Source organism: Dermochelys coriacea, chromosome 6 (assembly GCF_009764565.3).
Source record: "Dermochelys coriacea isolate rDerCor1 chromosome 6, rDerCor1.pri.v4, whole genome shotgun sequence".
Taxonomy (NCBI): Eukaryota; Metazoa; Chordata; order Testudines; family Dermochelyidae; genus Dermochelys; species Dermochelys coriacea.
In genome coordinates this window covers 105792264-105808275 of record NC_050073.1, presented here as the reverse complement: position 1 = coordinate 105808275, position 16012 = coordinate 105792264, and the positions used below count along the sequence as shown (strand labels likewise).

The 16012-nt window shown below is 40.1% G+C and overlaps 1 protein-coding gene across 7 annotated transcripts in view; it reads left to right on the top strand.

The window, feature by feature from the left end:
* Positions 1 to 16012, top strand: part of BEGAIN (brain enriched guanylate kinase associated) — a 255234-nt gene that overhangs the window by 144777 nt on the left and 94445 nt on the right. For 6 of the 7 annotated variants that reach the window (XM_038404268.2, XM_043516804.1, XM_043516803.1 and 3 more), the window contains 2 exons: positions 8267 to 8428; positions 11607 to 11660. In XM_038404268.2, the coding sequence (XP_038260196.1) occupies positions 8267 to 8428; positions 11607 to 11660 (216 nt within the window). The remainder of the gene's footprint in view (positions 1 to 8266; positions 8429 to 11606; positions 11661 to 16012) is intronic. The other variant, XM_043516807.1, reaches the window with a different exon arrangement.

The following is a 16012-nucleotide window of genomic DNA, read 5'->3' as shown; positions in this document are numbered from 1 at the left end:
TTGCCTGGTTCATGTTACAGAATAAAAGACTTTTTTTGGAACATAATTCATCTTTATTAGTTCAAAACATATGCTGGCTGGTGAGGAGCAGGTCTGACAGTGATCAATTTCCTGTTACTGCACGGTGTCACAGAACTCATAACATCATTCAGAAACAATATTAATAGGTGTATTGACAATGTTAGATTCCTACATACATAACAATCCCTACACAATTTATTCTGGGCCACAAAAGAGCAAGGCCAGGTAGAGCACACTACAGCAACACACAATACTTTGGCTCACTATAAAAATGGTCTTTCAAAGCTTCCCTGAGCCATATAGCTCCATGTTGAGCTCTTCGTATAGCCCTTGTATCTGGCTGTTCAAATTCAGCAGACAGCCGCTCCATCTCTGCCCTGCACCCCAGCAGAAACTTTTCCTTTTGGTTCACATATATTATGCAGGACACAGCAGGCAACTATAACCACTGGGATATTTTTCTCACTGAGGTCCAATCTTTTAAATAAACAATGGCAATGGCAGCAGCTGCAGATACAACACACAGATGTACCATTGTCAGTGTATTCACACTGGAAATCAAAACTTAAGATGCTGATCTCACTCCCCTTGTTCCTCAAAATGTAAGCACTACATTTTCACTTCTGCTTGGGACTGATAGAGCATGGTGTCAGTCACAGCACCGGCCATGGTGAGTATGGCCCATAAGGGGGTGAGGGAATGACCCTTCAAATGACCAAAGGTATATTCAATTGTCATTCTGCACCTGCTGAGCCTGCAGTTGAAGAGCTCCTTGGTGCTGTCGAGATGGCTGGTGTATGGCTTCATAAACCAGGGGAACAAGGGGTAGGCTGGGTCCCCCAAGATCACTACTGACATTTCAACATTCCCAATGGTAATCTGCCAGTTGGGAAAGAAAGTCCCTGCTTGCAGCTTTCTGAACAGTCCTGTGTTCTTAAAGACACGTCATGCACCTTTGTTAACCAGCCCACAATGATGTTGGTAAAAACATCCCCAGTGATCCACCAGCATGTGCATAACCATAGAAAAGCAGCCTTTCTGTTAATGTACTCTGTGGCAAGGTGGTCTGGTGCTAAAATAGGGATGTGTGTGCCATCTATCACTCCTCCCCACCCTAGTTTGGGAACCTCATTACTTCAAAACCATCCACTATGTCCTGCACATAGCCAGAGTCAGAGTCCTGTGTAGCAGGAGGTGATAATGGCCCTGCACACGTGAATGACAACAGCCCATGGGGTGGATTTCCGACTCCAAATTGATTCCCAACTCTAGCATTACAAGTTTCCACAGTGCAATCAGCACTCGCTTCTCAGCTATCAGTGCAGCTCTCATTTTGGTGTCCCTGCACGGGAGGGCTGGGGCAAGTTTGACATACAGATCCAGGAATATGGCCTGTGCATCCAAAAGTTCTGCAGCCGCTGCTTGTCATCCCAAACCTGTATGACAATGCAATCCCACCAGTCAGTGCTTGTTTCTTGAGCCCAAAACCAGTGCTCCACCATCTCCAGTTGCTTCATGAATGCCACCAACAACCTTGTATTGTTTCTTCCTATGTACCACAGCAATCTAGCCTCCAAGGAGTCATTATATTTCCTGCAGTTCCTCTTATAGCTCTGCAAATACTGCAGGATCCGGTGCCCTGTGCTTGCAACACTCATGACAACAGTACTCCTGTCAGAGATGGTGGACAGTGAAAACGGATGTGCGGGTTTGTGGGACTTTGAAAAGAAAGCATGAAATATTATGGGCTGCAGATGAAATTATGGGATGGAGAACAGTGTATTATGGGAAATTGACCCCATGCTCCCAGTCACCCCTGTGCAACTCATTTTGGCCCCATCAGGCATTGCAAGAACTTCCCAAAAGTTGCACTGGAATATGGCAAATTGCACAGTGGGATACCTACCCACACTGCAGAGCATTCTGCATTGATACAAGTGTTCCTGGTAAGGAAGCATGCTGCCAACTCAAGGAGCCAAGTGCGCGCGCACACACGCTCACACACACAAGTGATTTAATAAGTTCAGCAGCTGTATACTGAGGTAACTTAGGGCAACATAATTTTGTAGCGTAAACGTGGTCATGGTCTTTGAAGTTGTTAGCAAATATGCCTTTCCTGCCTTTTCTTTTTTTAAATCTTTGTCCTGACGCTTTCATGTAAGGGGGGGGGGGAAGAGAAAGAGATAAGTCCATTCAATTATTTTCCCCACTAAATCATTTTCCTGTGTTTTTAAATTATAATAAAGAATATATGCCATGCAATGAAGAACTGTGAATGCATGTTGGCAATAGTAGGTAAATCCTGAATTAAAATGTAGTGATTCTCTAGTGTTAAGAGGGTATGGTCATCATGCCTCTGCAGAACTGGTGTATGACAACTGGAAAAGAAAGGCACTTTTGTATTAAATGGAACTAGCTTTTGGAAGGTCATTGTTTAGGAGGAAAGAAAAAATGCAACATAATTGCGATAACTGCTTGAAAAATCCACCTTTGATTAATCTCTCTCATATACCTTCTTGACAGTGCTATATCAAAACAGAGTGAACCCTTTCCAACATTGTATGGGTTACCATTCAAAAAAAATCAGAGTGATACATTTATTTTTATAGACACCAGATTTGTAGAGCAAAAATATTATACTACCAAGAGAAAGAAAAAGAATTATAGCAGTAAACTGTGTGGGATTACCAGTGCTCAGTAGCGAGGGGAAATGGTTTCAGAGCTGCACCCCATATGTAGAATGCAGGAAAGCATGTCAAGTATTCTTAAAATTGTGAAAAAGAAAATTTGTGCCAAATTCATCCCTGAACTCCACTGACTCTCTTGGAGTTATGCCAGCTTTGAACTTGACCTATTACATTTTCTTTCTGAAAGAAAATATTCTTCCCTTATCTAGCGTTGTTTCTGTCTCTTGTTGTTTTACCGTTGCTTCCTGTGTTTTTCCATGGACAACCGGAAGCAAAGTAAAGCCTGTGTGTAATCAGCCAAAAAAAAAAAAAAAAAAAAGCAACGGCCTTTACTTGAAACTGGTAAGGTGTGTGTATGGTGATTCATTCATGCAGAAATATACAGCCATAGACAATCCTTCTCCATGTTACCACACATTAGGATCCATCACTGCTTTCATTATTAATCCCAATACTGGAGATTTATTAGGCCCCAATTCAGGAAAAAATCCCCTATTCAAGAGAATTAAGCATGTGTTTAAATCCCATTGAAATCAATAGGACATAAGCACACACTTAAAGTTATCAGAGTAGCAGCCGTGTTAGTCTGTATTCGCAAAAAGAAAAGGAGTACTTGTGGCACCTTAGAGACTAACAAATTTATTAGAGCATAAGCTTTCGTGAGCTACAGCTCACTTCATCGGATGCATTTGGTGGAAAAAACAGAGGAGAGAGATTTATATACACAGACAGAGAACATGAAACAATGGGTTTATCATACACACTGTAAGGAGAGTGATCACTTAAGATAAGCCATCACCAGCAGCAGGGGGGGGGAAAGGAGGAAAACCTTTCATGGTGACAAGCAAGGTAGGCTAATTCCAGCAGTTAACAAGAATATCAGAGGAACAGTGGGGGGTGCGGTGGGGGGGAGAAATACCATGGGGAAATAGTTTTACTTTGTGTAATGACTCATCCATTCCCAGTCTCTATTCAAGCCTAAGTTAATTGTATCCAGTTTGCAAATTAATTCCAGTTCAGCAGTCTCTCGTTGGAGTCTGTTTTTGAAGTTTGAGTTATTCTGCATTTACACTGGTGAGAGCAAAATTACGCCCTGTTTTTCAAAGCTGAGAAAAGTTTATGTTCAGTGTATCAAATGTTATGAAGTTTCATATCATGGCATGGTAAAATGTTACATTTACTTCCAAAAAGTATGACGTGAAACAAATGCATTTAAATGCATCCGATGAAGTGAGCTGTAGCTCACGAAAGCTTATGCTCTAATAAATTTGTTAGTCTCTAAGGTGCCACAAGTACTCCTTTTCTTTTTACTTAAAGTTATGTACATTACGTTGTCCTGAATCAGGATAGACTTAATCACGTGCTCAAGTGCTTTCCTGAATTGGGGCTTTATTTGTGTATTTGTTTGTGAACATTTGGCAGAGTTTCCTGGTTTTCAGCATTCCTTCTCTTTCTCTCTCTTCCCTTCCCTCTCTTTCTGCCCACCCACCCCCAAATTTTATTTCTATGTTTCTCAGCTTTCAAACTTTTTGTAAGTTTTTATTAATAGATTTTATTTTAAATTATATATATATTTTACACACACACACATTTGACCCTATCAGTTTTTAACTTGAATGTAATATATTATATACTGCATGTTACTAAAGCAAACTCTCTTGTATACTTTTTAACTCTTATAAAAAAAATCTTAAAAAACAATCCAGTTTATCTATCAGAATGAGTTAAAATGGATGTTAAATAAGAGCTGTTAATTTTTAATTCATTTTAAATGTTGATACTAGAAGGTAAATGTTGGACAATTTGGTGTTTCTAGTCAAAAAGGTGGTCACTAGGTTATGTTTCTAGAAATGGTCCTCTCCTTTTCTCAATGTATGGACAGCCCCACGTTTCAGAATCACTGCTTACTGAAACAGAATAACCCTGGTCTTGAAAGTAGTTTAAATATGTTCTATCATCACTGTCTATTCAATTTTACATAGTTATTGCCTATGGTACTAAGTCAGCCAAGCACTCAAGCATATACTTAACTTTAAGCAAGTGAATAAACCACCCTATTTGGCAAAGCACGCAAGTACTTATACCCTTCAAGCTGACTTCTTGGAGACTAAAGCATCTGCCAAAAAATTTAAGCACGTTTGAATGCTTTGCTGAACTGAGGCCATAAGCAACAAATGGGTCTCCATTTAACACAGTATTCCTGCTTCTTCTCCTTTCTTCTTCCTAACGTGCTCATAGAATAATGTATCATAGTAATAATTATAAGGCCGACTATAACAGTATGCATAATTCTAAAGATACTTTCCTATAAGCAACCACTATGGACCTGTTCCTGGAGTCCATGGAAAGATTCACTATACACTTTGGATCCAGCCTTATATTTGGTTTATAGTTCCTTCAAGGTACTGATCCTTTAGGAAGAAGGGAAAAAATAGAAATCCAGATCACTGTGTTAAGCAGAGAAGCATTTGTTCCCTGAATTAAGATATATTATTTTTAAAATAGTGTAACTACTAGAGGTAAGCCAAGTACAACTGCAATCATGCAAAAAAAAAAAAAGTAATAAAAATAGAAACAGTGTTGGGAAAACATTAGGCTATTTCCAAGGTCTAGGTTACTCTGTTACAGTAAGCAGGAATTTTAAAGCTTTTTCCTTTAATATACCTAGGTTCTTTTTGTAACAAAAAGAAGAGATACCAATGAGAGCCAGTGTATTAAAGACAAGTCAAATAAGTACCGTATTGCCAACTCTCACAATTTAATCTGGTCTCTAGCAATTCTGGAATAGATTTTACCTGTCTCATGAAAATATGATGAAAGGCACCAACTCATGAATTTTCCTTGATTTAGTTTGGCCACCATCTCCTATTACTGTCAATGGGGCCATTGTTCCCTACTGTCTACCTGTTTGTGGAAGTGAGGCTGCACCTAATAAAGATGGCTGCCACCCCCCACTATTTTCAATGAGATTGAAGACACACCCACAGGCAAAATGGCTGCCACTTGGTTCAGGGAGCTTGATGGGACATAGACTGTGAGGAGCAGTATGGATACTATGAAAGGTGGATGGGACAAGTGAGAGAGGGTTGGCATAGGGGAACAGGAGGCAATTTAGGAGTTACAGGGGAATGGGTTGCATGGGATGTCAGGGGCAGTAGGGAGGGGTGGAGATTGGGGGTGGGTGGATGGCAGAGAAGTAGTAGGGGGGAGATTCAGGGAATTGTTGCTTCTTGCAAAAGCTGACCCAATCCCATAACAAAACCATAGTGTGCTTGAACACCATATCACCTGTGGGTGAACACTATTCATAAATTTCAGAGTAGCAGTCATGTTAGTATGTATTCACAAAAAGAAAAAGAGTACTTGTGGCATCTTAGAGACTAACAAATTTATCTGAGTATAAGCATATGCTTATGCTCAAATAAATTTGTTAGTCTCTAAGGTGCCACAGGTACTCCTTTACTATTCACAAAGCAATCATTCCATATCTGACCTATCAGTCCCCATCCTCAAGGAAACCTGCACAACACTTTCAAAAGACAAGCCTGGGATCTTAAATTCATAACTTTGCTAGACACTAAAAATCATGGACTGAACAGAGACTGGATTTATCACCTATTACAACACTCTATAACCCAGTAACAACCTTCCAAGTCCTCCCACAGCTGCCTTTCCAGTGCCTCCTTTCCTTCCCCGCCCATGACTGTAAGGATGTTAATGGGCCACTTCATCTTGAATGGTCCCATGAAATATGACTGAACTACTTATGCTAAACAAGCTGTAGCTCACGAAAGCTTATGCTCATATAAACGTGTTAGTCTCTAAGGTGCCACAAGTCCTTCTTTTTTTTTTTAACCTGACTTGAAGAAGAGTTCTGTGTAAGCTCAAAAGCTCGTCTCTCTCACCAGCAGAAGTTGGTCCAGTCAAATTACCTCACTCATCTTGTCTCTCTATTGAGACGTTATCACTTATGTGTGATTGATATAAATTAAAAAGTTCTTTAATCTGTGTATCCGTAACTCATCAACCCTACACATTAACAAATTCTCTGTGTGAGTGTGACCCAAGTTCATTAGGTCAGTTTGTCTCAAGCCAGCCCATTTTTTTCCCCAAAGAAAATAAGCTTGGAGTGGGATTGATAGCAGATGGCGGGTCCCCTACCTCAGAGGTGAGAAGAGGGTGAGTGGAGTCTCCATCTGACCAACCAGGAGACACATTTTTGTATACCTTTAAGGTTGACTTTTCAACCTAAAATCATCTTAGACACATTAGCAGAGGACTGGAGGGAAGTCAAAAAGACAGCCTAAAAAACATGATTTGATAGCTTTTAAAATCAAAAGTTTGGGCCCCACTCTCGTGATTTTGGGTGATTCTGTTCTCTTGAGACTGGTAATACTATATGTGGCCTTTAACCAGTGGTATGTAGCCCCTTGACATTCTTTCAGGCCCCAGCACTCTAGGTTTAGGTACAGGCATAAGCTGTGTTTACGTTCAAAACCTTGCTCCTTTGACATCCATGGTAGTTTTGCCATTGATATCAAAGGAATCAGGATTTGGCCCTTATTTTATCAAATGTTATATTTAGCATCTATCAAAAGTAAGCCAGGTGACTGTTAGGGCTCACTTTTCTGTCCACCCTCTGTGCTCAGCTTTTGTCCTGCGTGGGCGGCTTACCCTCTCTCCCCTTAGCTCCTTTATGTTACTCCCTGCTCTTTCTTGAGGACCCATTCCTAGGCTTCCTCCACAGGCCTCTGCCTGCCTTCTGCGCTCTTCTCCAGTTTGTTTCATGCTGCTGGGCTTCCTTCCTCTTACGTCCATCACCCAGTGTAGGTATAGCAGGGCAGGGCCCATTGAACTGGCTGGCCCAAGGGCTCTTAAAGGGGCAAGCTGCCTTATTACAGTGACAATGTGATTCACTTGGTAACACTCATGCCACTATGTCATAGTGGATTCAAGTACCATATCAGGACCTGAGCTCATACTCAAAGCCAACATAGCAATGAAGTACTAGCAGAGTCTGTATTAGTATTACATTACAGTTGCAGCTAGGCATAACAACTTTTTATCGGGACCTCATTTTGCTGTACAGACAAAGTAAGAGACAATCCCTGACATGAAGAGTTTATAATCTAAATAGACAAAGCCAGATTATTATTATTATTTTACAGATAGGGAATTGAAGCTGTTTGTACATAGCATTACATAAAGTAGTTTTAGATCATTTCAGAATGAAGGACATCACATAAAACTTGGTTTTTAATGTATTCTAAAATGTATTATATTTTTATTGAGGATACTTCCACAAAATGTCCTGTGATAGCATTTGGATACCAGTGATGGGTGTCCTAGAAAGGATGGATGGAGACAGATTGTCAACATGATTTTAAATAAAATTATAACAAAAATTAGTAAACAAATGAATAAGTACTGGTCTCTCTCTTACTACAAAAGCCATATTTTTTTGGAAATATGGATAATGAGGCCACTTGAAAATAGTGGATCATTAAAGAGTTTTCCAGAACTTCTAAATGCTATAACTGCAGTGTTTGTTCTTCCAGTACTTTGCAAGAACAGAAGGGAGAATTACGGAAGCGCCTATCCTACACTACCCACAAACTGGAAATGCTTGAAACAGAATTTGATTCTACACGCCAATATCTTGAAATTGAACTGAGACGTGCTCAGGAAGAACTTGAAAAAGTAACCGAAAAATTGAGAAGGTATTTTTTAATAAATAAACTGCATTGGGAATATACAAACTACTGTACTTAATGTATAGATATGCACTCCATTCATTATATAAATGTATTTATAGTACACATTACACACACACACACACACACACACACACACTTGTTACATACCACACATACATATATTGATAGATATATATGTGTAACACAGACATATATGTGTGTATATTTGTATGTGCATACAGTGTGTATTGTATATTATATAATCTTTATATAATTAATGACATACATTGTGTGGGTGCATGTGTTATTACACACACACACACACACACACACACACACACACACACCCCTACCTATTATAAACACAAAGGATATTCATATTCTCTTTAGTAAGTTCAGTGTAACTGCATTGACATTAGTTGAGTTATTCTGCATTTACACTGGTGAGAGCAAAATTACGCCCTGTTTTTCAAAGCTGAGAAAAGTTTATGTTCAGTGTATGAAATGTTATGAAGTTTCATATCATGGCATGGTAAAATGTTACATTTACTTCCAAAAAGTATGACGTGAAACAAATGCATTTAAATGCATCCGATGAAGTGAGCTGTAGCTCACGAAAGCTTATGCTCTAATAAATTTGTTAGTCTCTAAGGTGCCACAAGTACTTTTTTTTCCTTTCTCCTTCTGACTGTACATTAAATTACTTTTCCTGAAGAAGTACATTTTGCAGGACAAGTGAAAGGCTCAGGTACAGAACAGGGAATATTTGGGACTTTCTAGATTTGAAATAATATTTTATTTCAGGCATATCCTGCTTAAAGTGTAAGTCAGATATTTCAGTCATGTTATAAAAAACCCACAAAATGTGTATTCAGACTTGAAATTAATCGGAGATGCTCCCTTTTGATGCAACTTTTAAAAGCGCATACAGGTAACTCGTTCACTATGCTTGGAACACTTATAGGGACATGCCTCTGTATTTAAGAATAGTAACCATCTTCTGCCATAAAACCCACTTCAACTTTGCCTTTTAGAAAATGTGCAATAAACCTTCCATCAGGACTATATAATTTCTTCCCTACTTTCTTCTGGCTGGGAATGGCAAACTGAGTCCCCTGGGAGCTGCGGTTGGCCATGCAAATTTAAACAGACGGTCTGGGGGCCTGCCAGTGGATTACCCTGATGGATTACATGCGGCCCATGGATAGCAGGTTGCTTATTTATAATACACATTTGGATCTCAGAAGGAACGATGAACATTATAAAAAGATGAATCATGCAGTCAGTGGGAGTTTTGCCAGAGAAAAAACTGCAATATTAGGTCTGTAGACAGGTTGTTTATATAGGTAGGGTCTGATTTTCAGAAGTTCTGAGTGTGATGGGTTGGACCCCCCTTCTGGGCCACCAGCTGGGTTCCCACTGAGCCTGCCTGTCCCACCAGCCTGGGTTCCCTTTACTCTGTGCTGCTGTGACAGGCTCTCAAGCCTCCCTCCAGCACACACATGCATACAGGTAGGGAGACACCCAGCTGTAGAATCACAGTCTACAATTAGCTCTGTGTGGGAGGACTCAGCTTGGAGAATTGCCCCGCACTCCTATGCGCATAACCTTCGGAGCAGTAGTGGGCAACCTGCGGCCCGTCAGGGTAATTCATTGGCAGGTCACCAGACAGACTGTTTATATTTGCATGGCCACCTGCAGTTCCCAGTGGCCGTGGTTCACCATTCCTGGCCAATGGGAGCTGCGGGAAGTGGCAGCCAGCCCATCCCTTCGGCCCACACCTCTTCCCACAGCTCCCATTGGCTGGGAATGGCAAACTGGGTCCCCTGGGAGCTGCAGTTGGCCATGCAACTTTAAACAGACGGTCTGGGGGCCTGCCAGTGGATTACCCTGATGGATTGCATGTGGCCCATGGATAGCAGGTTGCCCACTACTGCTCTGGAGTGTAAACCCAAAATTATATTGTCTTGCATTGTATAGAGATCTATACATTATAAGCTCATGAAATTCACCCCCTCCCTCAATGTGGAGGAAGATATGCACAGTTTTTTGCCCCTCCAGTTATGAATTGCACACAGTGGGTTTTAGAACAAACAAAAGGTTAACTACAAAAGGTAAATTTTAAGTGATTATAAGGTATAGCAAAGAGAACAAAGCACATTACTGAGCAAATAGAACAAAACATGCAAACTAGATAGAATCCATTAAAGAAATTGGCTACAAATAGTAATTTCTCACCTAAATGTTGTTTTATGCAAGTTGTAGAGTTTCTTTAAGGTAAACTGCACTGCTTGCAGTTTAAATCTCCAGGTATACCATTCACAGGCTGGGGGACCTTTCTTCCCTGTGCTCAGCCCTTGTCTCCCCCATCTTAATTCCTTTGTTTCTTCAGGTGTTTTCAGCAGTCTTCCTTCTTGGGGGTGGGAGGGCGCGGAGGCAGTGGAGAAGAGTCTAGATTAACTGACTGCTGAAACGTAAATAGGATTTGTGTATGGCAGGAATCCTTTATTTCCTAGTTTGACCCTTACCCCCTTCCCATGAAAAAGTACCAGCATGTCAAAATGGTATCCTGTACCAGGTGACATGATCACATGACCCAGCAGTGTCATAGCAGCATCCCAGGAAACTTCTCAGGAAGGAGGGAGATTAGTGTCTTCAAAGTCCTATTATCCTTTCTAATGGCCCATCCAGGCTGTTTTCACCTGGGGAATGCCCACCAGAAATATGCAAACACAGTTGTAATTATTACATAGTCAATATTTTTAACTTCAGATACAGAAATGATGCATGTATACAAATTGGATAATCACATTCAGTAAGTCATAACCTTTCCAGTGATACCTTGCATGACCCATCATCTTAGTTATGCCATATTCGTATCCATAACAATATTTCTATGAATATGGGGAATAATGTCACACTGAGCCCTAGTACTTCAGTACAGGTCAATGAGCTAAATCCAGTGCCTGTTGAAATTAATAGAATGACTGCTGTTGGCATCAGTGCACAATGGATCAGGTTCAGTGGATGCTGTGGATGTTCAGAACCTCTGAAAATCAGGCCCCTAAAGTGTTTCATTTATTGTAAAGAACATTATCAATGGAAAGTATTAAAATCAAAGGACTAAGAGCTTTTCTAATACTCTACTTGGTACTTTTTTTTATTATGAAGAAAATTTATGCAAAAAAAAATTATGTTCCAGGCAGGTGCTTTCTCCTCTGAAGACTTATGTGGGAAGCCCAAAATACTTTACAAGGTGAGCTATACAAATTGTTTCTATTGAGAATAGCAAAAACATAAAAAAATAAGGCAAGATAAACACCTAGAAATCCCCAAACTGGAAACAAACATTTTAAGCAAAAGTATGATCCAAAAAGAGTGTCAGCAACATGTAAAAATAACTATATGAAGATCAGTGTATAAAGAACAGTAAGAGCAATATTATAATACCAAGAATTTATGTCCCATGTTGTTCATTTCTAAAGGAAGAGAAAGTACTAGTACAACTGTACTAGATAAGCACAGAGTAACATGGTCCCACTTGTACACTAAAAAACATTTCAGTCATTAAACTCGTACTGCTGCTCTGAGCAGCATTCTCCCTGAAGGCTGGAAGCTCCATTAGCCATTGCTTCAAAAGCCTCCCACACCCTTAATTTAATCTACTGTAATGCCAAAACAAACTGTCTTTTTTGTTTGTTTTAAACACAATGATCTCCTGTTTAGGGAGGGCATGTTTAGATGATTTGGTGGCCTACCATTCTGTAAAGGAGTAGGATTTTCTAAGCACACCATGTTGACCTAAAGTGCTCCCAGTGAATTCAATGGTAAAACTTCCATTGACATCAGAGGGAGCCGAGTTTGGCCAATGCCGAGCAATTTTGAAATTCCTACTCTTAAATCATAGTTCTGCTTTGAAAATGGCTGAAATGGCATTGTGAGGTTCCATGTGCCTTGCAATGATTTCCATATCAGAATCATAGAAATGTAGGGCTGGAAAGGACCTCGAGACGTCATCAAGTCCAGCCCCTTGTGCCATGGCAGGACCAAGTAAACCTTGACCATCTCTGAGAGGTGTTTGTCCAACTTGTTTCTAAAAGTTTCCAATGATGGGAACTCCATTACCTCCCTTGAAAGCCTATTCCAGAGCTCAACTACCCTTATAGTTAGAAAGGTTTTCCCAATATCTAACCTGTGTTGTGTTTAAGAGCATGCTCAATTTAAGAGTTTAAAAAAAAAAACCCCAAAAATACCATGCATTTTGACTACCAGTCCTGAAAACTCAAACTGAGCTTAAAGAGCCCTGCTGGAATCATTCCTTCTTTTGTACCCCAACCAGTAATAAAGGTTCTGCTGGTCAAATTAGGCCCACGCCCACACCTGTACAACTCTCAGATGATGTCTTCAGTAACAACTGTGCAAAACCCATCATCTCCAGTTGGAATTTAGAATAGAATTCTGTTGCTGCACCAGGAGTAAAATCCACTTCAACATATGTGTTTAAGTGCTTCACTATAGAGGGATGGACTTCAGCATGTATTTAAGTGGGTTCCTGAACAGGAGCCTCACAGCTGTGTTGGTTCCTCTGCAGTGCTAGTAGGAGAAAAAAAAAAAAGCATCTTATATTTGTAAGAAAGTAGATAAAACTTTAGAGAACAGACAAGGAACAAACCTGTTGAATAAGAAGGTGCCATTTGTACAGTCACTCTTCAAAGCAGAATTGCTATCTAGGTGAAATTTCCTCCTGCACAGAGAGCCAGCAGAACAAGGCCTATGCTCCATTTAACCAACATTTTGAGGTCTCAGTGCACAGGCTTTGTATGAGCTCTCTGCACAGGGGTGAATTTTATCTTGCAAGGGGAAGGAATTTTCTGCTACATTAGACCACAGATATTTAATGGTAGTGATGATCAGAATTTTTTGTTAGACCCTCAAACATATGAGCAGTTGCACTGCATGGGTGCACATACTCACACATACAGAGCACAAGGGTGCCGTACAATTGAATTTACTACAGGACACAGAGAAGGCACCAAAAAAAGTAATAAATGAACAGGGTCACATCAAATAATTCATTCTTTGTAAAAGGCAATTCACAGCTCAGTCAACCCAATTACCACTGAAATTTACAAAGCTGCCAGATTTTCCAATTTAAAAGTCTTAGGCACTGCAAAATTCAGACAATCTGGGTGAATGCTTTTTCTACAAGTAGGGCTATGTTACCATTTGTTCATTGCAGCTCAGATTAATTTTCCCCACTCCTGCTTTATTTTTAAATGTATTGCCAAAAGATTTTATTTAATATTATATTATTTTCCTTTCATACCTTTAATGCTTTTTTCCATATATATATTTCTGGGTCCATTTCCCCCTCCCCATTCACAGTACTGACACTTCTTTTGGCCCCGTGGGTCTTTTATTTTTCCAGTTTGGGTTTTGTGCGTGCGTGCGTTTATCTACTTTATTTTGACTACCTTTGCATACAGTTCTCAATAGAAACACTTTCTGAAGCTCAGCTCCTTCTATATTGTGGGGATTTTCATAAAAATGAAAGGCTGGAAGAGACCTTGAGAGGTCATCTAGTCCAGCCCTCTTCACTGAGGCAGGACCAGTATACCTACACTACCCTGACAGATATTTGTCTGACCTCTTCTTAAAAATCTCCAGTGATGGGGATGCCACAACCTCCCTTAGAAGCTTATTCCAGTATTCAACTATCCTTAGAGATAGAAAGTTTTATCTTAGATATTAGGAAAATCTCCTTAGATTAAGATTCCAAATCACGTCTTGTCCTACCTTCTGTGGACATAGGGAACATATGTGAAGACTGTTATTAGGTTCCTCCTCTCCCCCAGTCCATCTTCTTTTCTCAAGACTAAACATGTCCAGTGTTTTTATCATTTCTTTATTGGTCAGGCTTTCTAAACCTTTATCATTTTTGTATCTCTTCCTCTGAACTCTCCAATTTGTCTACATCTTTTCTAAAGTGTGGTTCCCAGAACTGGACACAGTATTCCAGCTGAGACTTCACCAGTGTAAAATAGAGCAAGATAATTACCTCCCATGTCTTATAAACAACACTCTGTTAATATACCCCATATTAGCCTTTTTCACAATTGCATCACAATATTCACTCATATGCAATTTGTGATCCACTGTAATCCCAGATCCTTTTTAGAAGTACTACTGCCTAGCCAATTATTCCCCTCTTTGTAGTTGTGCATTTGATTTTTCCTTCCTAAGTACAGTATTCTGCACCTTATTCAGTTTCATAATGTTGATTTCAGACTAGTTCTCTAAGTTCTCATTGGTTGTTTTGAATTCTAATCCTGTCCTCCAAAGTGCTTGCAACCCTTTCCAGCTTGATGTCTTCTACAGATTTCATAAACATAATCTCCACTCCATTATTCAAGTCATGAGTAGAAGCATTGAATTGTACCAGACGAAGGACAGACCTCTGCAAGCCCCTTTCCCACCCCCAGACACATCTCCACAGTTTGCTAGTGAACCCTTGATAATTACTCTGGTCTTTCAACCAGTTATGCACCTTCCTTATAGTAATTTTATCTAAACCACATTTCCCTAATTTGCTTATGAGAAGCTCATGTGTCCCCTGTCAAAAGCCTTACTAAAATCAAAGTGTATCACATCTCTTGCTTTCCCCCATCCACTCGCTAGTAATCCTGCAAAAGCAGGAAATTAAAGTGGTTTGGTATGATTTCTTCTTGACAAATCCATGTTGGCTTTTATTTATAGCCCTATGATCCTCTAGGATTTGACAAAATGATTGTTTAATAATTTGTTCCAGTATCTTTCCAGGTATCGAAGTTAGGCTTACTGGTCTATACTTCTCCAGATGCTCTTGGTTCCCTTAAGTACCTTTCTCCAGTCCTCAGGGATTTCACGCACCCTCCATGAGCTTTCAAAGATCGTCACTAAAGATTCTAAAATTGTTTCAGCTAGTTCCTTTAAATACCCTTGGGTGAATTTCATCAGGTCTTGAGGACTTGAATACATCTCACTTATCTAAAGTATCCTTTAACCTGTTCTTTCCCTGTTTTGGCTTGTGTTCCTTCCCCCTTGTTATTAACATTAATTGTGTTAATTATCGAGTCACAGTTTATCTTTTTAGTGAAGACTGAACAAAATTGGCATTAAACACCTCAGCTGTCACTGTTTTGTTGAGGTTTGGCTCTTGTTTAGCGAGCTTTGTTAATTTTCTAAAAATTTGATTTGAAAAGGAGTACTTCAGAGAACTAGGGTTTATATGCTACAGTCCACTAACTCATGTGGATAGAGTAAAACTGGATGGAAATGGAGTAGGGAGTTAGAGTAGGAGAAGCAGGGAGCAGTAGCCCATGGTATATTCCTACTGAACCCCATGGAGTGGGGGCACTGTTGGAGTGAAGAGTTTAATATTAGAAGGGACCACCAGATCGCCTAGGGCTTGTCTACACAGAAACCGCGACTGCAGCACAGTGGTGCGACCACAGCAGTGCCTCTATAGCGCTCCAGTGAAGACTCTGCACCAACAGGAGAAACCCTCCAGTCAGTGTAGGCAATCCACCTCCCCAAGAGACAGCAGCTCGGTCGATGGGAGAATTCTCC